This window comes from Oreochromis aureus, linkage group 20 (genome assembly GCF_013358895.1).
Source record: "Oreochromis aureus strain Israel breed Guangdong linkage group 20, ZZ_aureus, whole genome shotgun sequence".
In the NCBI taxonomy this organism is placed as follows: Eukaryota; Metazoa; Chordata; class Actinopteri; order Cichliformes; family Cichlidae; genus Oreochromis; species Oreochromis aureus.
The window spans coordinates 19,730,786-19,752,265 of NC_052961.1; the positions used below are offsets into that span (position 1 = coordinate 19,730,786).

The following is a 21,480-nucleotide window of genomic DNA, read 5'->3' on the forward strand; positions in this document are numbered from 1 at the left end:
TCTGTAAGCAGTGAGCCTGCATACAGCTGGACGGAAAAGCCATTTGTCAGCACTTTATCGCGACCTGCTGGCAAGAAATTGCCATGACAAGAAAGATCATTAGAGAAATAAATAGATGACAAAGCTGGCTGGATTCACAGGAGTGCAAAGTTTAATCAACAGCTTTAGCAGATGCATGATGATATGTTGAAATTATCAAAGCACAGCAGTTTTCCTCTTTACTTCTGACACTCAACACTGTTTTTTCCACCCTTTACAACAAATCAGTGTCTAAGTGTTTGCAGTGAGGTGAGACATTATGGGACATGGAAGGTGTCCCGGAACAGGTAGACAATAGTCTGTTTCTCATGAGGTCAAAACAGGTTTTGCGTGTAAAAACAAAGCATAAACATGACTGTAAGCCATCAGCTATTTGCATTTAGGACTACAAACACATAAAAACACAAAGGAGCTCTGGATGAAACATCTACAAAGTTTTCTCTTTGTAAAAGCACAGTGATTAAGACTGCGTACAGTATCGTACCTCTGTTCTCAGTGGAAATTTGACGGTGCAGGCTTGTAACACTTTGATTTAAAAAATTAACATTCAGAAAGTTCTGGTTAAAACATATAAAACTTCATCTGGAACATATTTCATAAACACTGACAAACTGTGCACAGTTTTGAAATACTTAAGGCAGTAATATAAACCCACATAAACAAAGTTATAACAGGAACTGTTTGGAGACTGTAAAAAATAAAATTCAAATAAACGTTTTTCTGTTTTGTTGGATGCTGAAAATCCATAAAATGTTGTCGTACCTTTGGAAATTGGACAAATATATAAGCCCTTTTAAAGTTAAAATGCAAGAGGACTTTTTGCATGCTTTAAACACACATAACCTTGGTTTGTCGTGCAACATAGTTGCATTATTATCAAATATTTATTCAGCCTAAATATCTGCCTGAGACAGAATGGATTCAGCACATTTATCACTTTACGAATATTTAGCGACAAGTAAAGTTTTGCTCATAAATACTGATGGACTGTGTTTTTCTGGAGCAGATATGTCATCTTTTTTTTTTTCTTCAGTGATGGTGGAAATTTTCATTTAAGCTGAATATACACACGCACAAATCACAGATCACAGGAGCAATGCTTATGTTTGAAAGTAGATGCCTGAGGATCAGGCATTGATTCTTCTAGTTGGTCTCTGCTGCCAAGTCGTACCTGAAAAAAAAGAAAGAAAAGACAATGCATTGGTTTTTTTTCGTGCTTAAAGAAGAATAAAAACACTTCACTGTGGCATGAAAGGGTTAAATAGTTACCACTGTGTGACACCCGTCTTGAGGTCAATTTGGTCCAGGTCCAGCTGCAACTGAAGGCAACGAGAGAGAGAAGAAGAGTCTTGTGATAAAAGCCAAGAATTTTACACAACCTTGGGCAAAGACGAGCTGAATTTCAGATAAATACCTTGCCGATAAGCTCCTTCTCTCGGCTGATGAAAGAGACACTGTTCTTCACAGACAGGTCCAGTCTTCTCTGAGAGGATTCCTCGAGTGATAAGTCAAAGTCAAACCTACAGAAACGAGCAAGATTAATGTGGGAGACGTCACCCTCTCATCCTCAGACTTCTTTCGCTATAATCACAGCCCTATTTGTTTGTCTTGCCTCTCATTAAATTCTGGGCTGAGGTCTTTCTTCTTGGTCGCAGTTTTCCTCTTGGTGGTGGCCTTCTTGTCAGGCAACAGGATGAAGGAAACATATGGGTCTGCGCCATCCTTGGAACGCGCTACCAACGCTCTGTCAGTATAAAGAGATCACATCCACAACGTATGATGGTTTTTCTGCTTAAAGTGTGATGATGATGGGATGGGTAATGTATGGCATATAGAAACCTGCAGGAGTGAACAGTGATGAAAAGCCGGTTTTCCTCCATGGAGTAACCGATGGTAAGCTTCACCTGTCCTGCTGAGTTTGGGTTGTCACTCACTCTAAAGACACAGATGAGAAATGATATTTATTTACATTTGGACAGTCACTTTAGTATATTACTGCACTTACAGTGCAGGTATGTACCACACAACAGGACTACTATACCCCTATGTGTGACTCACATGGAGAATCTAGGTCTGTGTCTGAGGTCCAGATGAGAAGGATCCCATTTAGGGATGACGTCATCGACACCCGCCTCCCCTACAGCACCACGACACACTGCCAGCTGAGTGTCCAGGATCTGCAAGGTATATAAAAAAATCACTGAATAAAAATCATGACTCAATAATTATGACTTAATAATCATCATGGAGCAGTTTAGATAATGTCACACACTCAGTTAGCACTTAGTGTAGCATTGCTCCAAGAAAAGCTACTACAGCACAGTGAAAATAAGCAGCCTGTCTGCAGTACCTTAAGTACGACCCTCAACAGTATCTGGCTCTCTGGCAGCGCTCCATCCAGACTGAGCCAGCGGTCCAGAACCAAGTCTGTCTCAGCCAGCACCTCCTTCAGAGGAAGTGTCAAAGAGCCGAGAGCCTGGCCCCAGCTGTGGGAAAGCTACAAGGAAACAAAGACATATAAATAAACGCACACATTTTCTACTTCTTTTATTTGTGTAAAATGTTTTAGTTTGACACAACATGACCTAATGAATGGTGTGAATCAAATGCATCCTCATGATTCAGATAAATATAGATAATAACTCGCACCTTGACTGTGAGTATTTCACTTCTGGGGTCACTAACCAAAAAGTGAAAGCCTTCATCCCATCGAGGGGATGTGGATCGCTCAGAGATCTTTGGAAAAAACAAAAAATAAATGTATGACTTTTGTGAAACCATTTTTTTCCCTTTATTTTCAGTGAACATCTTTAGCGAGTTAAGAGCCTACCTTGCTTCTGTATGAAACATTTTTAAGGATAATCTCAGCTCCAACTTTTGGCTCCTTTCCACTCTTCTTCAGCTGAAATAACGTACAAATGATTACACTGCACTACAGGAACTGTAAGCAACAGCATCAGCGTGGAAATATAAGACAGAAACAGTTTGTACTCTGTCTAACCAGCTTGAAAGTCAATATTTGGTGTGACAACCTTTATTCTTCAACACAGCTTGAACACTTTTATGCAAGCTTTCTTGTCATGTCTTTAAGTAGACTGCAGGAATAGTTCTCCAGGCTTCTTAAAAGACGTTCAAAGCTCTTCTTTGGATGTTGGCTGCCTTTTGTTCTGTTCTCTGTTGAGATGATTACATACTGCTTCAATAATTTTGAGCCCCGGGCTCTGGGGAGGCCAATCCATGGCTGATTGTGTTTTTCTATTCAGGTATGCTTTTATTGCATTGGCTGTTTGTCTGGGATTATTGTAATACTGAAAAAAGAAGATGTTGCCGATCAAACACTTTCCAGATGTTAGTGCATGGTGGATCAAAACCTGATGGTACATTTCTGCATTCATAATTCCACAGTTTAGGAACATCCCCAACACCACTGTGTTTTAAAGACAACTGTAGACACTCACTGTTGTACCGCTCTGCTGAGCGACACTGTACATGATTTTGGCATGCTACTTCCTCTTTTGTTGAAGAAACACTATTTTATACCTGTTTTTCTTAGATTAAAATAAATGGGCTGCTACACAGATACAATTTAAAATCGGTTCTGTTAAAGTAAATTGCTATCTGTTATAGTACGTGCAGACATAACTGCTGGCTGTAGCTCAGGAGTCAGAGCAGGTCACCTACCAGTTGGAACGTTGGTGCCAACCGCTTGCCAAATATTCTTGGCCAAGATACTAACCCCAGTTTCCTCTATGAATGTGTGTGACTGTTAGATAGAAAGCACTTGGTTTAGAAAAAGCATGTGAATGGGTGTGAATGAGACTAGTTGTATATAGCCCTTTGAGTGCACAGGCAGAGTAGAAAAGAGCTGTAAAAGCACCAGTCAATTTACCATTTAAAATACTGGTTCATCCTTGAAATAGGTGCTTTTTCATGCTTAAAACATAGACAAGTGTTTGTGGCTAAACAAACACAAAAAGGCATTCTTCTGAAATTACCAGGCACAGCAAACTGAAAAAGTCTGAAAAAAAAACAGCCAATGTCCAAAGAAAAGCGTTGAAAGACCTCCAGAAAGTCTCTAGAACCATTACTCTTAAAAAAATGTCACAAGAAAGTCTGGCTCATTGGAAGCAGAATATTAAAAAAATGACCATAAACACTCATCGATATGGTCTCACCGGAAGGCCGTGGGCACGCTCCACATACACAAACACCAGAGCAGCTGACGGCACCACCTTGTTTTGGAAAGACTGCAGGGACTGGTGCAGCAGGATCTGTAGAAAAGAGAGGGGCAAAGACAGGAGAGAGAGAGCGTTTCAGGAAGACACTTGAAATAGGAAACTTGCGGTTCATGTTTCCTTTGCAGCAGTAGCTTTAAGTTTAGGACACAAAATCTTTTGTGTATTTTATTTAACTGTAAGTGTATTTAGCTAGGCGCGTCCAAGTCATTAGACAATGGAATAGAAAACTCATACTGAACCTGCTCCAGTCTGGATAGGTCAGAGACCCTTGGCAGCCACTCCAGCATTAGGTGAACTCTACCAGACTTCACATCATTTAGAGTGTACCACTAAAACAAAAGTAGCACAAAAAATGCAAGTTATGATAAGAATACAAATGTAAATATTTGCTATATTATATGGTCACGTCCTTTTAATAATGGCACACACCGTATCGGTGTATTGTGCGCTGATGATGTCTTGCAGGCTAAGTTTGAACCTGCAAAAAAAAGGGCACAAAATTTTATCCTTCATTTTTCTACAGGTTTAAAAACAAACTAGTCAGAAATGTTCACATTTTTTTGTGTGATGTCTAGGGCTGCCACAAACGATTATTTTGATAGTCGACTAGTCACCGATTATTTTTGCGATTAGTCGACTAATCAGATCATGCATCGATTGGACGTAAAACTTACAGCTTGAAAATATGTTAAACGTTTATTTTGTGACCCAGAAAGAATAATAATAGTAATATTAAAACTAACTAGCTGCCGCCATTGTTGACAACTGCGCTGGGCCGCACTATGAATTCTGGGACACAGCTTCTTCTTCTTCGAGGTTTAACGGCAGCTGGCATCCTTTACATGCACTGCTGCCATCTTCTGTTTCAGTCCGTTATTACACTTTTAAATCCTACTACTTATTCCTGCGTCTTTTGTGATCTTACAAAGCTTCAAACGACGCGTCGACTATTAAATCAGTCGTCGACGATTTTGATAGTCGACGTAATCGTGACTAGTCGACTAATCGTGGCAGCTCTAGTGATGTCAGGACTCACCTTCCCAGGAAGTCATCCTGATCAATGTCCTTATCAAACAACTCAAACTGGATTTCTTGACCTGGAAGCTGGGTCAAAATAACCTAAACAGGAAAAAAGAAATCAAGTATTTGTAATCTAAAATTGAATGATCTGATCAGATGGCTAGAATAGCTGACTAAGTGAAACTTTTAAAAGTGATAGCACCTCATAGAGTTCGTTCCAGACAGGGTTGAGGTTCTCTTTGATGGTGTGGCTGCGGAAGGTTATACCACCAACACGAATCTTGACGTAGGGGTCGCTCTTCCCCTTCATCATGCCGCCCATAAAGTTGTCCTTGGCAATCAGGTTTTGAGCCTCCACCAGATGGATTCGCAACACTCCCTGCAGGCAGACAGTGGATGTAGGTATTTTGGGAGTGTATTAAAATGCTGTCTGCAGCTTTTTCACTTTATTACCTCAGTTCCAAACTCTGGATCGGGGGTGGTGTTCTGTGGTCGTGTTGGCTGAGGTTTAGTCGACCCACCGGGTCCTGAAGGGTTCTGGTCTGATGTAGTTCCCCCCTGACCTGATGTGGACCCAGGGTCTGTGGGGCGAGGAGAAGGAGTTGTAGGACTGGCATCATCGCTTAGCCACAAAACCTATCAGGAAACAAGAAATATGAGCAACAGTGAGAACCAAACAATGTTGTTTTATTTCCTGTGATAATGAAAAGAGGTTCACAGCTTTATACAGAATTTCTGCCACTGAAAAAAACGTTTTTCTGCATCCATAAGACAAAGATTTGGGTTATTATATCAACATTTCATGTTATTTTCTCATAAAAAACAGTTCAAAATTTTTAGATAATAACCCAAAATTCTGACTTATGGAATGGGACACTTATGGTGGGAATTTGCTTTGGACATTTGATATGAACACTGGAGTCAATATCTCACTGCTTAAGGCATCTTCAGGTATTAATTTATTAAAGCAAACTACCCATTAAAGTCTGTGCACAAAACAAGTGCTTAAGTGTTTGTGTGCGTGAAATACTAACCCTCAGCACAATTTTGATGAAGATGCGGCTGGCTGAACCCGAATTCTCCAACTGGAACCACTGGTCCATGGTGAGCTCGGGCATCCCGACAAGACGGGCCAGAGGGATTTTTAGACTGCCCAAGCGCAGAGCTCGGTCGTCATCTTTTACCTGATTGAAACACAACAAAAAATGTCGAGTTAGGGTTAATAGCAATGAGAAAGGCAAAGTAAGGAGGAGAGTGCAGTTTATAGAAATTACATGAAGTCTGAATTTAAACAGATGGAAAGGTAAGCTATTGGTATTTAGGTATTAGGTATATAGCTATACCTAAACTCTCATCAGCTAGCTTAATGAGTGAGTTCGGTTGCTACTGAGGATGACTCACCTGAATGTCGATATTTTGTTTGTGAGGATCCTTAATGAAGAAGGTAAAAGCATCTTCCCACACTGGGCTGGTTGTACCGTAGCAAGTCTGTAAATGCAAGAATAAATCATTAATAATGTCCAGAGGCTGGAGGCAGGTATTCATCACTAGTTTTTCCCTCTTACCTTGCTCTCTTTAGTTTTATCCTGAACAGAAATCTGTACCATCGGGCTTGGGTCCTTATTACCTTTTCTCATCTATGACATTTGAAACAGATCAGTTTGGGTAACAGAACAAAACTGAATCCCACATAAATCAAACTGTGATGCTCTTACAGGCAGCTGATAAGCCTGATCGAGATAGACGGCTAGGATGGCAGCAGACGGAGGTTCAACCATCTTACTGGTCAAATTTTGATTCTTCGCAATCACCTGGTAGAAGAATAAAAGAAAAACATGTAAGCAAAATTATCTACAAGTCCAGTGTCCTGCCAGTAGTTCGTTTCAGTGTTTTATGTGATTCTTCTTTCTGTACTTTATTGTTAAACTTGACTCCGAAGAGATTTTTTTTAAAATATCTTTCCTATTATTATATGGGTGAAAAATAGCAGTTTGATGTGTCACAGTATTTTGTTCTAGTGAGTATGATTACAAGTTAAACTTTTTATTTTGTGATCTGTGATGGTTAATCAATAAATAACTGGATGCTTGGGATTCTTGTAGTTGTAGTAAACATGCAGTTTAAGAGAGCAGCCAACTCATCTGTGCTCATCTCTAGGGGCTCCTTATATAAATAAATACAAGTTTTTGTCTTTTTTTTACACTTTTTTCTATGATTGTGGTTCTTCCCATTCTCCATTTGTTTTTTCAAACAATATTCTATTATTGGATTATTATTATTTTAAATTTGACAGTAGAAACAACAAGAAGGTACATGCACTCAGCATAGCTAGGTGACACGTATAGAGTGAATAATAAAACATCATTTCAAAAATTATATTAAGAAAAGAATACAGGTCTTCCTGCCACTGACCTACTTCAGTATTATTATTCTTCAGAAAAATAACTGATGAAATTGTTTTTCTGTGAGGTTTTGTGCAATCGCTTAAGTTATTTCCTTAAGCAACTGTGAAATTACACAAGTTGTTTGTTTCTTTCATGGGAAAGCTATACACAATGTGGCAGGTGAAGTCCTGGCATCACAAACCCTCTGCACAAATATTCAGTAAGTCCAAATTAGGTTTAAGAGCCATCTCTTCACCAGTGATCTGACTACACATATATGTATGTGAAGTCCCTTTCCACATACAACAGAACAGAGAACCCTTCTAACAGTTACAGTTAATGTTAGCATTGGGGATATAAGGGTTAAAGTCAGAGCAATGTGATGACCAGTTATTCATTTATACTGCAGTCATTTACACAGTTTGGGACTGAACTAAAGAGCAAGCTTGTAACCATTCTTCCTTAGGTCAGTTATCGTTCACATCTGTTCTCCATGCATGCAGTATATTGTCATAGGTTGAGAGGCAGGGTACATCCTAGACATGTCACCAGTCTGTTGCATGGCTCACACATAGAAACAGTCACTCACATGCATGCCTGTGGCTAACTTTTGTGTTTTGTGGCTCCAGTCAAACTTTTCAAAAATTGATCTTTTGATAGTAGAGGCCGCTGGTCGTGTTTACGACATGAACCATGTAACCTTAGAGTTCTCAGGCTGATCATCCTTTCCAGTCTGTATTTCCAGTTTGTTATCATATTATGAAATAAAGCCAAAGATTACACGGCAAGAATATAAGAAGACGGAAAAAACAATGATCGCTGTCACTGCACAGCACTGAGAAAACAAGAGCGTTAGACTCTGCTCTAGCCTCACCTCACTCAGTCTGTCAGCAGAGGACAGCAGAGAGAGCCACTCAAGCCGGAGGTGAACACTGCCAGATGCGACGTCCCTCAGATCAAACCACTGTGTAAAAAACACAGAGGGCTCATCACACAAGCTTCTTTTTTTTTTTTTTATCTGGCTGAATTCTTGAGCCTGAGCAGGATGGCAGAACTGAAGGTGGCGTAACAAGAGCAGATCACGAGGAGGCACGTGGGTGTCTCCTGTGTCACATGCTAACCGTTATGCTGCACTCTTTCATCACATTTTTTAGGCCAAAACAATTTCACAATTTGTTTAGTGAGAGAGAGAAAAAAATGCCATTTTTAAGTCAAAAACCTCCCAAGCGTCGCTACTCACATCATCCACAACTCTGGCCTTCTTTACAATATCAAGATCAATTTTGACCCTGGAAGAGAGACAGACAGAAAGACAAACAGAGAAAATTGATAAATCCCTTAATAAATGAGACCAAGCTGTTCAAATTTCAGCAGAATCGTGGCCCGACATCGCAAAAGCAGTTATGGAAATGGCATGAGGAGCACATAGAGACAGAGTAAATGAATGAAAATGAATAAGCTACCTCCCCAGGAAGTCATCCTGGTCTGGGTCTTTGTCAAATACTTCCACTTCCAACTCCTGACCAGGTACTTCATGGACAATCACCTGACACACACACACACACACATAAATGGACAAATACACAACACACACAACAGATACACAAATATATACACCAATCAGCCACAACATTAAAACCACAAGCAGGCGAAGTGTGTAACAGCGACCATCATTTCATTACAACACAAGGTTCTACTGGGAAACCTTGGGTTACTTTAATATGTGCTACCCTCTTAAATGGGTCCCACCCCCCAACCAGTGGCAATGGGAGTCTCCAACAGCGGTGGTCTTCCCGAGCAGGATAATGATTACTGCCACACCACAAAAGCTGCTCAAAAATGGTCAAAAAACAAGAAAAATTAAGAATTAGGGCCTCTAAACTCCCCATATCCCACTCCGATCAAGCTGTGGGATGTGCCAAGACAAGTCCAGCCCCCACCCTTAAACCCCATATTCCAAAGGATCTGCAGCCAATGTCCCAGTGCCAAACACCACAGCACACCTACAAAGGTCTAGTGTCCATTGTCCCACTAAGTTAGAGCTCTTTATGCAGCACATGGGGAAAGTGCACAATATTAGGCTGGTAGTTCTGATCTTGTGCAAGAATGGCATAAACCACATATGGCATACAAAAGAGCATGCACACACCACAATGGCAAGAACTCTTCACTACTGTGGTAGGCAAATATATGTATATAATTTCATATCTATTTAGTTCATGGCTTGAATTTCGTAAACAAAGTGAAAAGATAAACATGTTCTGAGCAAGCAGTTTTCACAACTCTTGCTTATCTGTGACACAGCAGCTTCCTGCAGAGCTAGATAAAATCTCCACAAAGCTGTGTATCTCAGAAGCACCAGTGACATACCATCAAGGACTTACTGCAATCCCTACAAAGCAAGGACACCAACATGAACCTATAGCTTTTGGCACATAAATTGGTTGGAGGAGCTGTACTCGAATGTCAAGGCAAAGCCATATATCTCCTGTTTCTTTACAGTTCAGTTCAGGGTATATATTCCATACTCGCAGCCCTCTCACCTCATACATCTCCCTCCACTGCGGGTTCAGGTTGCTGTCGACGTGATGAGAGGTGAAAATCTGGGTTCCAACACGCAGCACAGCGTATGGGTCTGACTTCCCATCGATTAAGCCCTTGATGACTGTGTCCTTGGCGGTCAGTTCCTCAGCCTCCAGCAGATGAATACGCACAACTCCCTAGCATGTGCGTAAACATGCAAATAAACAAAAAACAAAACGGGGATACAAGAATAAAATCAAAAGGTTTGTCGACTGGTATCGCCGCAAAATTCGATTGCATGCGTTATATTTACTATGCGACTTACTGTACGACCTTAAGTCTATGTGTTTGCAGCTAATATGATGATCACACACATCTGCATCAGTCTATGTAATTTGAAAAGGTCATTCGTCACTGAGACAGTTACCCTTGGGAGAGGGGAGCGGAGTTGCGCAACGTGCAGGTCGGCCACCAAGGGAATAGTGAGACGATTGGGGAGCACCAGGTGGGAGGCAATTGCATCCATTATCATAGTGTCCGACATGGCACTGCAAATGAATGCAAGGATGATGTTGGGCACGCACAGGGAGGCACATACAGACTCACACACAGGTTATGTGCGCCTGTCCATGCATAAAAAGAAAGCATGAAAACCAGCAACAGAACAAAACAGAAACACCCACTGGTTAAAGATGAGGAGTTTTCTTAAAGTTATGTAGACTGAAGGATTAAGAGCATTGCCAAAGGGAATACTGATGCTGTATCAGAAATACATTTACGCCTCTGACAATGCTTTAATTCTATGTTTACTCTTATTGTTTGTTTTTTGCAAAAGTACACTTTACTGTTTATTCCACACAGAGTAGAATAAGCCAGCATACACATAAGCACACTGAATATGAATTGACAATCTATCCCACTGGTGAGACTATGCCTTCTATATAAAAGTATACACAGTACATTGTGATTAAATTCTAGAAACATAAATAATGAGGTTGTTATTGTCCACATTTATGTCTGACTGTTGCTGAAAAATTCCCAAAACAAGACTTGAAATCCCCCAAAAATCTTTATTGATGTATTGTGTAGTTTGTTAATGAATAATTACTTTTTAATGCTCTCTTCAATATTGCACCAGGAACATCTTAGAAGGAATTACTTATAATAAGATGCACAGGCCGTGTTTGTTTTAGAGGAGTAACATGTCAACCTACCCAAGAACTGCACACACTGATGTGTTTTTTTAAGAGTTTTTGGATAGCAATGGATATGCATAGAAACAGATGAATAAGCTACAGTGGATAATTTACTCTTTTTTCCTTGTAATTTCATAGAGTTTGCTGACAAGAATAAAAACTGAAGATGTTACCGACATTATCCTTTAAGGGTGCGACCACACAGAGCTGCCAGTGAACAGATAAGCTCTTCAGCTCCGATCTGTTTGTTTTGGAGTTCAGTTTAATTCCAAGAAAAGCCTCTCTACTACCAGCGACTAAATAAATAATAACCTCTCTGAAACGTGTAAATAAGATCCATAACGTGCAACTCAAACTTTTTCGGCAGGTTGCACAACTCGAGTGAGCATAAAGATCAACTCCATCATACAGACTCACTTCAATCCAGGGATATCCAAGAGGTTGGTAAGTCCAGTCCAGTTGATGTCCAGTTTCTACACATATGATACAGACAAATAGACATGAATAAGTAAAAGGCCTTGCATTACTGCAAAGTGCAAAGTCATTAAACAAAAAAAACACTCACAGGCCTGCGAATGAAGAACATTGTGACAGCTCCAACCAGCGGTATGTTTCCAATCAGAGGCTCAAGGATCACACGCAGCATCCCGTGGAGCTGCAAAGCGAAAATTAGATTCTGAAAATGTGTTTTCAGGCCACTTAATTACAGCAGCAATGTGAGAATGTCCCAGTGATTCTTCTCGTACCTGGACTCCTTTTACTCCAGCTTTGCAAAAGTACTTTTTGATTTCAACATTGATCTCAACATCACCGGCATAGCTGTAACAGAAGGGAAGCGACAGATCTAAAGATAAGTGTTTAAACAAAGGAAACAGCTTGTGTGAGTTATGACAGAGCTGTTTTCTTTCTGTATTAAGTAAACACTGTTCTGTTGTTCAAGACAGGGCCAAACCCTTGCAGGAAGCTTTAGAACACTTACAAGAACATTTTAGAGTTTGACTTGACCAACCTATTTGGGCAGATAGACAGAGGTATAACATATGAAATTAATCTCTGATGTGTTGGATTACCTTAAGTACAAATCCAACATAACTTGTCTCTTATCATTTTCCGTATGAGCCTTTACGCCAGCCACCTTCAGCGCCTGTGAACACAGCAGCTGCTATTAAGCAAACAAGACTGACAGAGACTTGATGACACCACATTAGCAGAAAAAGTCAACTGTAATAAACTGAAATTGCTGTGTGTGTGGGTGTGTGTGACAGGCCGCTCAGATACCTTGTCGCCTATGTTAACCTTGGTGAAGCTCAGAGTCTGCAGATGAATGCTAGAAGTACGGATGGCAGGAGCAACGATTTCCACAAGTAACTTCTCCAGATACTGGCCAATAAAGGGCCAAGCCTGCTGCAGGATCTGTAGAACACAACATATGGCCACTGGTAAGGTTTTTATGTTTGAATAAGGAAAAGAGAAGCTACCTCTACAAGAGCAGTATGAGACTGCACACCTCCACTGAGGAAAACAAAGCTCCCTTCATACCACGCACTAATTGAGGATTGCATACATAGAAGGACGTCAAGATTAAGATTATTTTATATTTTCCTAACAAGACATCAAACAATGTTTCCCATTTTTACATTTCTTTACATTTCTGTCCGATATGTATTTATGTAGACATTATGCAAAATTTCCAATTATGAAAACACATTTCTAGATCGAGATCACATCTACATTTAATCGAGCTCCACCTCTGCTAACAAACAGACAAACCACACCAATTGCACAACCTCCTTGTTAATCAGATTAGAATGCAATCCATATCAATGTAACAAGTTCAAGTGAGGATATGGGTTGCATTCTAATTTTATTAACTCTGTCAGAGAGGTTATGTAATTGGTTTGGTTTGTCTGTTCATAAAATAATTTCAAAGAAAATTGATGGAAGTAAAAAATGAGAAAAAGGTCTATTCCAGCTGTCATGGGACAAGAGGTAGACTAGAGAGAGAGAGAACCCGTGCAGACATGGGGAGAACATGCAAACTCCAAGTATTTACATCCAGGACTTGCTTATTAAGAGCCACCCAAGTGTTAAGGAAATAATTCATAAATTATTGTTCTGTAGACTAAAACCTTAGTGCAGTAAATTGAATTTAATATATTTACAGGGAGTCTGTGTGATGCCTTACTTTCACCAGTCTTATCAGTCCACAGAGCATCACACTGGTGTTATCGTCAGCATTTCAGTGAGAGAAGTGCAGCAGTGGTGCCAAATCCTTTTAGCTACAGTTTACCAATCCTCTGACCTCTACACTGTGACTACACTGTCACTAGTCATTACTAACATTTTGCAGCTCACCTGTGCATTATTTATGTTACACTCATGCACATGCTTATAACAGTGCAACCCTGTATGTTGTTTTTCATATGCACATGCACTACTTTTTAAAAGTTCACACATGCAACAAAAGGTGAGAACATTTTGAGGCTCCCTCGACTTGTTTACAGCTGGAAGTGAGGTGCTAGGTCATGTGTCAGGAAACCTGCAGGCGAGACGTGGGCCGGGTGACAGATGAGTCCAGCAAATTGCTATCGCACAGTCTGGGCTTCTGTCATTGAGTTCATTGTATTTTTTCCCCCTCCAAATGGGTGTTTTGTATTATTAGTATTCACATCCACGCTTTCTCTGTGCCTACGTGAAGCTGCTGCACTGACAGAGACAAAGAAGCTGCGATATGATCCCGGCCACTCTCACTGCCTCTTAATCACACCAGCAGATTATCTGCACTGATGGAGAGCCTGCAACTGGAGCCGGGTCCCTTAAAGTCCACACAAGCGCTCTTTATCTTAATATTAAATTGGAGACACTGAAGCTAATATACAAGTTAATCAAGTGAATCGTGAACGCCTTATCTTCAGTTTGGGTTTTTTGCAGCTTCCTTTGCTTTGCTAAGACATCAAATGAAGAAATTATGCAAAGAGTTGCATGCTGAACCAGATGTTTCAAAAAATATGAATTTCTCATAGAAATCTATACCATTGCACACATGCAAAGTTATGCAGGAAATAAAAAAAACATACCTTATTGACCCACTCAACTTTTTCCACATCTGGAAAGTTGACCTGTGAACAATAGTGTAAATAAAATATTATTGTTTTTGTTTACTTTTTTATTTGAACATACATTGATTAAAAAAAAGAGTTTAATCTCAATGCACTTATTTGTTACGTCATCTTATTTCTACTAAAAGTGTATACATTTATGTTAACGCTAAAAGAGATGAAAAACAAGTAACACTAATATTGTCACTAAAAATATTTCAGGAAACCATAAACCGCATGATGCACATTTAACATCACAAGGACACACACACAGACACACACACAGACACACACACACAGACACACACACGCACCCTCCGGCTCTCTTTCCAGATATGGTGGTCTTTGCTTCTGCTGTGAATGTTGTTTATGACTCATCAGGTTTTTTAGGAGCCAGATAAGGTCAACAGTAGTGAAACGGGAAGAGGAAAGCCCTCGGATAATTTCTCATACCACTGGATGAAATGACTTGTTCACTAGAATCACAGATTGCTGTTTCACAAGTTCCTCTAAAGCTCACTGCCAGGCTTCCACCTTTCTACTACAAAGTCATCATCATGACATGTTAGTTCACATTCTGTGAGAAGGCAGCAGTTCAGACTAATGCGCATATCAACATTATCAACTATCGCTTCTATTCGTGAGAGTGCCGTGAAGTAAAAGTCGACCTGACTTTGTGTTTTCACTTGAAAAACTATAAAAATGAATAATATTGCCACAAGTATCAGCCTGACATTTGTGGCAGATGTGGCGTGTGATGCACTCTGCAGAGAATGACCATAACAGAAGGGGTGTCAGTACTCACCCAGGGAGGCAAATCTCTTTTGGCTCTGAAAACCGTTTGAGTGGTGAATTCCTTCTCGTTCTCCAGGAGGTACATGGCAGACTTGAGCCTCATCACTTTCCCTTGTCGCCCGTGTTTCCATCCCATGTAGATCACCAGACCGAACAGAACAATGGTGACGCTGAAGCCATAATATCCGGCCAGGTACACTGGTAGCAGAGCACCCAGGCATTTCCCAAACGACCACAGCACACTCACTGCGCGTTCACCCTGGGGTTGGTTCTCTGAGACCGGGGCTAGAGGCTCCGTGCCGATGCCCGGCTCTGCATCCGCGGTTGGCATGGCAAGATCAGACTTCACTAGCTCGATCTGGTCTTCAGCTTTTCGGCTTCTTCTTCTTGAGTGGCAAGGGATAGGGGTCAACTCACTGCCGTTTCACCGCGATAACCATGGACAGGTCGGCGATAATCGGCGAGCGTCGGACTGTCACTTCATTGTCACTTTTCTTCGACGTGCACCGCGCAGTTCCGCAGGGCACTGAGGGTTATTCGTCTTGCATTTACGTGTAAAGCTCCTGAGAAGGCAGTGCAAGCACGAAGTAAGTCTCGAGAGGGCGGGCTTGGCTTCAAGCCCTCCTTCACATCCAGTAGAAACCCATACCCTAGAATTTACTTGTAGCGTCATACACTGCTCAGGCGGAGCGTATTACCGATACGCAAAGCGAACGAATGTTTATCATGTAGAAAGACACCACGGGACACTTTTGATTCACAGTAGCAGTTTATCCAAACGACACACTACAACCAGAGCAGAGTAGTACGTCTAATGCACAGGCTGCTCACCCCGTTATCTTTCTTTGCATGACCGAAATAAATCCTCCTGTTCGCGCAAGCGCCCATCCCCACTGCAGTATGCAGCAGCAGCTTTAACAGATGATCATGAAGGCACCAACAACTGATAAACATGTGCTCAGTTCCTTTATCGACAGGTCTGTATCAGCTGCAGGTGTTGTTTTTTTGTTTTTTTGTTTTTTTTTACAAGACTGGGTCCAGGAGGCACAGTCGTGACACCTCCGGGATCTGCGCCATCTGACTCTGGCGTAATAATTACGCACCTGTTAAAAACAAAAAAAAATAATAATAATAACAACTAATGGTGAATTTGTCATGTCATGTGTCTTTCCACTCCCACTCCCTTTTTTTCTTAATAGCTTCATTTATGGCTAGAAAAACAGGCCAGGTTTTAAATACCCCCCTGTTGCCTTGGATACAGGCAGTTATCAGTATTTGCTTGGAGGGATACGGGTTTGATGATCCTTTGTGTAGATAGACAGGAAGAACACACTGTCAATAAACAGCCAAGTCCTATAAAGTAACAAAATTTCACTGTGAGAGCCCACGAAATGCGGAGATCATGTTTTATGAAGCTTGTTATTCTCAGAATTTGAAGGGTTTTATTAGAGCCACAATTTCTGTTCTTATAACCGCCACAAACCACAAACCCATCTTTATCGCTTACATTCGATTTTGGCATGTTATAGCTTGATATTTAGACCCTATTTGCCTCCTCCCCCCCCCAAAAATTTTTATTTTTCTAAATACAAAACACAAATTCAGAGTGTCAAAGTGCAAAATAGTTCCAGACTTCTTTTTTTTAATTGCTCAACTCTAGTGTTGAATATAGAGCAGCGTGCATTGCATACTCTGGAATAATAGAACAATGTTCAACGAACACATACAACATTCTTTTCTGCATGTGTATTTAGGAGTGTTTATTTCATGTTTTAGGCCTGTTTATTTACTTATTATATACAGTGTATTAAAATGTACCGCTAAGTGAAATGTATACGTGAATTTGCTGATCTAAACGTAGTCAATCACAAAGTGAAACAGCCATTAACAGTATATTTGAGCCATCCGTGAACTATGTTATTTGTTTCAAACAGTGTTTCTTATGTTCACAGCTGAATGTAAAAATCATCAAAATGTCCTCAAGTCGTCCCCACAAAAAGGAACCAAACACATTAAAGAAAACAAGTGTATGATTGCATCTCGGTAACCTAAGATAAAAAACCAAAAAGTGCTCTGTAGCTCTACATCAGAAGCAGAAATAGTGGTCACAGGGTGATGAGTGATCTGTGAGGAAATGATGTGGGCAGAGAAATGCAAGAAGTGTCAAAGTTAAAGCACACATGTCATCTGATCGTCTGTCTGGCTTTGCCAAGTACTTATCAATGTTGATTTACCTACCAGCGTGAGAGCTGATGTTGCATGTTGTTGTTCAAGTAATATTTGAGCTTGTGTAATCAATATTTTCCCCTATACAGGAAATTTCACAATTACAGAAGATGCCGTTTATTTTTTAAGGTCATTATCTTTAATAATAATTTGTAGGTTGGTCAATAAGTATTTTAGGAATCTTTAATGAGGATACTGCACATGCATGTCTTATCTTCTTGATTTAGTTGTTAAAAGAATGAAAACTGCATGTTCTCTTCCCACAACCTCACTAAACATGTTCATTTCACTGCCATGTCTACAATTCTTTCCTCCTCCTGGGGGCAAACCTTGATTCTCTATTATGAGCTGAGTGGTTTCTGTCATATTTTAGATCTGTTACAAACAAAATGAGTGAGTGTGCATCAGAAGTGAGAGTGCTTATACAGCTACTGGGGCTACCTCTGGACAAACTCGGAACAAAGCTCATCAATATGGTCGTCAAATCTCGTCTTTATTGGGGGAAAGAGCTTTACCTCCCTCCAATTTTGTGATCAGGACTGTAAGCAGTGAGTGCTTCTCCAGTTACATTTACTACACACTATTGTCCTTTGCGTTCTCCAGCAATGGCCTCATTATACGTCACCTTGTAGCCAAGGAGAGAATGAATTAGTGGACCGGCTTCAAGGGTAAAAACATTACAGACATATTTCACAAGTTTGTCCTTTGAGTCAGCTTTGTCCAAAGGTTAAAACTTTCACACACCCACTTAAATCATGGTTTATGGACAGCATCTAAAATGATTTACTTTCTATTTTAATTATCTGTAGCTTTGCATTGGCCTGTCTGTAAGCAAGTCAGGTCCCTAGATATGCACCTGCCACATGATCTGAACTGCAAAACTGAGAAGAAAGTCATTCTAGAAGCACGGACTATTCATCTTGAAACAACCCCAGGCACGTATTTCAGTGGCCACCGGGTAAAAACTGCATGTACAGAAACACGTGTCACATCTTTTAAAAAGCCCTTCAGAGTTTTTGTTTAAAATCTATTTTGCTTAAAAAAGGTTGTAAAAAACTTTCCCCCCTCCGAGTTGTACTTCTATCCCCATCTTTGCTGTTGCAAAATCTTCCATACATTTCCATTCAGCATTCTGAGCGCCACCTCTCGTATGTCATAGCTTTACAACCACTAAGTGAGGATGTTAATATTCAACTGAATGTGACTTATTTTTCTTTGTCAGTCTTACTCGTGAAAATATTAGAATTAGAGGAGATAAAATTCAAATATCCATGGTAGATCAGCTGTCTTGTCATTCATAGACAAGTACATATATACAGGATCCTCAGGTTTTAAAGAGTGATGACACAGACATATATTTAATGTACATTTACACAACTTTACGAAGAAATTTTAATTTTCCATAAATTTGCCCAAACACTAGAAAAATCCCACCACTTTCTATATAAGACTTCTTTTTACCTACATTATCTTAACCCCCAACATTCTCATATGGTTAAGTTTAGGCTGGATTTTAGCTACAGGCTCAATTTTTTTCTTTAGAAAATGTTCTCACAGTTTGAAGGTTTCTATTTGGCAAAATCTAATAAGGAAAATGTCTATATAAAAAGGGGGGTAGATGTGAACCTAACACACTTCATTCCCACCCTTAAGCCGGTCCCAAACCCTAAAATGCACAAGCAATGCTCCAAAGTATGAAACATTAGTAAGGCTTGTATTCTTGTATTATCTTGTATTAAGATGCCTTGCCATACTGTACTTGAGTACTACAGGTTGATCAGTCGGTGCAGTTTGTAGGTTTACTGACTTAGTTCGAGACCCTTTGAAAAGATTGCTTAAATATAAAGAAAGAACATTATTCAAGTCTTCTTTTTTAACCAAAACCTTTAATCACAGTATAAACAAAAACATATGACAAAAGCTGAGGAGTTGAGAACAAAGAGTTCAGAATGTCCCAGAGGAAAAGCCGTCGTCCAGCAGATGTTCGATCACAGCTCCAAGCGTGAGCCAGCAGCTGCTGCCTCTGGTAGAAGTGGATGCTCCAGGTCTCAGACTTGACTTGGGAGGGTCCTGGGTCTCCAGCTGTGCTCACCGGTCCCGTTGTTGTTGTCGGCATGTGACGTCACAGCCATGGCGGAGAGCACAGTTCACTTGGACCTCTGCCTCATCTTTCTCCTTTTGCGCTTCAGCCTGTACAGAAGTCGTCACAAAGTTCAGTCACACTTCAGGTGTTATAAAAAAATAAAAATTTTAAAAGGGTGTGAATGCAAAAGGGATTACTGTACGGCTATAAAAACGGACTCTTACCTGCGCATGCGCTTCTTTCGCCACTACGGAAAAGAGACAACGTTCAATTAGTAACACTTTTATAGAAATTAGCAAAAATATTTCATTATGGACTGCAGCTGCCAACATCTGTGTAAGAATGACTTTAAATTCTGATGGCTGTGCTAGCCCGTCAAACTGCACAAGCTTGCTGACTAGCTAACAAATGTAGCCCCGCTGGAAACTGTATTTATCTCATGACAGAGACACAAAACACCAACCTTAGCTCTCATGTCGACGTGGGAATGCTGCAAACAGAAAGAAAATGTTACGGATACTTTCGATTGACTTAATATTAAGACGATTAACTTGGATTCTTACACCAACGATTCCCACTCACCGATCGCTACGGAATCGTCTCCACGAAGGACGTCATAACGTTGAGACGTCCTATTTATATGGCCTCCTACGTCATTATCAATGGACGCCAGCGAAACATGGGAAATTGAGTTTTCAAGGTGGCAAGGATCATAAAATTAGTGGGTTATTGGACCATTTATTTTTAAATAATACTTACACAGCGCGCATGTGCGAGAGATCGCATCAAATCTTACTTATAATAGACTCACTCCCACCTCTGCACCCGTCCACGATATTCCTACATTTAAACTTTGCCACTGAACGTACCTTCCCCCTTTTCTCCTCAATCTTTCCCAACAGTAGCATATTTTCCACCTACAACCTGCTGGTATATTGCACTGGTAGGCATCATTGGAAAACCTCGCTTTGGTTGATCCAGTATGGAGATCTCATTCTTGAGGATTTAGATTTTTATGTGCTGTCACAGGAAGGTTTGTTCTTTCTCCTGTAGACAGATCAATATAGATGGATCTGTATCTGCTCCTTTGTACATGGAGGAACAGGTGTACTGCCAGATCCCTTCAAAATGACCTCCAGTGGCTACTTACACCGGTCAAAAGTTTTAGAACACCCCAATTTTTTCCATTTTTTAGTAGAAAATTATGGAGTTTAATGTCTCATTGCACTCTGAAATTAAAGCATAGCACAAATAAGCAACTGGAGTGAGAAACGATATCATGGAATCAATTTATAGACCAAAGTGTATTCTAAACGTTTGACTCATCAAAGTAGCCACCTTTGGCCGATATAACAGCTGAACACGCCCGCAAAAGCTCCCATAAATGTGTTCAGTTCATCCCAAATCAGCTCGATAAGATGCCTATGACGCAAGCTGTTAACTCTCAGAAACTTGTCCTCTGATTCATTTGGGGTTTGGGGTTTGCCAGACCTCTTCCTCTGTCAGTTTGCCCCAGTTTCTGAGTGGCTTTTGATGGTAAAGGAAACTGTACTCACGCACACCTTTACTTTCTTTGCAATTTCTCTGCAGGAAAGACCTACATTTTTAAGTGTTATGATGGTCTGTCGCTCTTCCATTGTTAATTGCCTTTTTCCTCACCATTTCTGTAGCAACACACTAATTTCAGCAGTACAATACTGTTCAACTGATGCTCACAGAGTTTTATGCAGAGGAGGTTTTGTAAGTAATCCAGGAAAGTTGGAACCCCTGCAGGAATTAGTAGCATCAGCTTTCAAGGCTTGATCAACCTCCATTGCTGCAGAACAGCTTTAAATTGTTATCCCATTTTGCGTTACCTGAAAAAGGCCTTTTTGTATA

The 21,480-nt window shown here is 40.4% G+C and overlaps 1 protein-coding gene and 1 long non-coding RNA gene across 2 annotated transcripts; both read right to left on the reverse strand.

Moving 5' to 3' along the window:
- Window positions 1-129: 129 nt before the first annotated feature.
- esyt1a (extended synaptotagmin-like protein 1a) lies at window positions 130-15,871 on the reverse strand. The gene is made up of 31 exons (XM_031746858.2): window positions 15,304-15,871; window positions 14,478-14,519; window positions 12,679-12,813; window positions 12,471-12,544; window positions 12,147-12,219; window positions 11,966-12,055; window positions 11,818-11,873; window positions 10,632-10,752; window positions 10,225-10,401; window positions 9,145-9,227; window positions 8,922-8,970; window positions 8,556-8,645; window positions 7,013-7,108; window positions 6,863-6,934; window positions 6,699-6,785; window positions 6,332-6,481; window positions 5,751-5,933; window positions 5,500-5,676; window positions 5,314-5,396; window positions 4,707-4,755; window positions 4,517-4,606; window positions 4,215-4,310; window positions 2,870-2,941; window positions 2,689-2,775; window positions 2,390-2,536; window positions 2,098-2,216; window positions 1,879-1,974; window positions 1,652-1,783; window positions 1,454-1,559; window positions 1,309-1,358; window positions 130-1,210 (listed from the first exon to the last, which is right to left on the reverse strand). Exons 1-31 carry the CDS (start codon window positions 15,622-15,624, stop codon window positions 1,183-1,185), a joined length of 3,231 nt encoding a protein of 1,076 aa, XP_031602718.1. The 5' UTR covers window positions 15,625-15,871; the 3' UTR covers window positions 130-1,182.
- A 3,514-nt stretch (window positions 15,872-19,385) lies between these two features.
- On the reverse strand, window positions 19,386-20,283 carry LOC116325846. The gene is made up of 4 exons (XR_004199882.2): window positions 20,185-20,283; window positions 20,066-20,092; window positions 19,827-19,849; window positions 19,386-19,709 (listed from the first exon to the last, which is right to left on the reverse strand). It is a non-coding gene; the product is annotated as an uncharacterized LOC116325846 (long non-coding RNA).
- Between the last annotated feature and the right edge of the window lie 1,197 nt (window positions 20,284-21,480).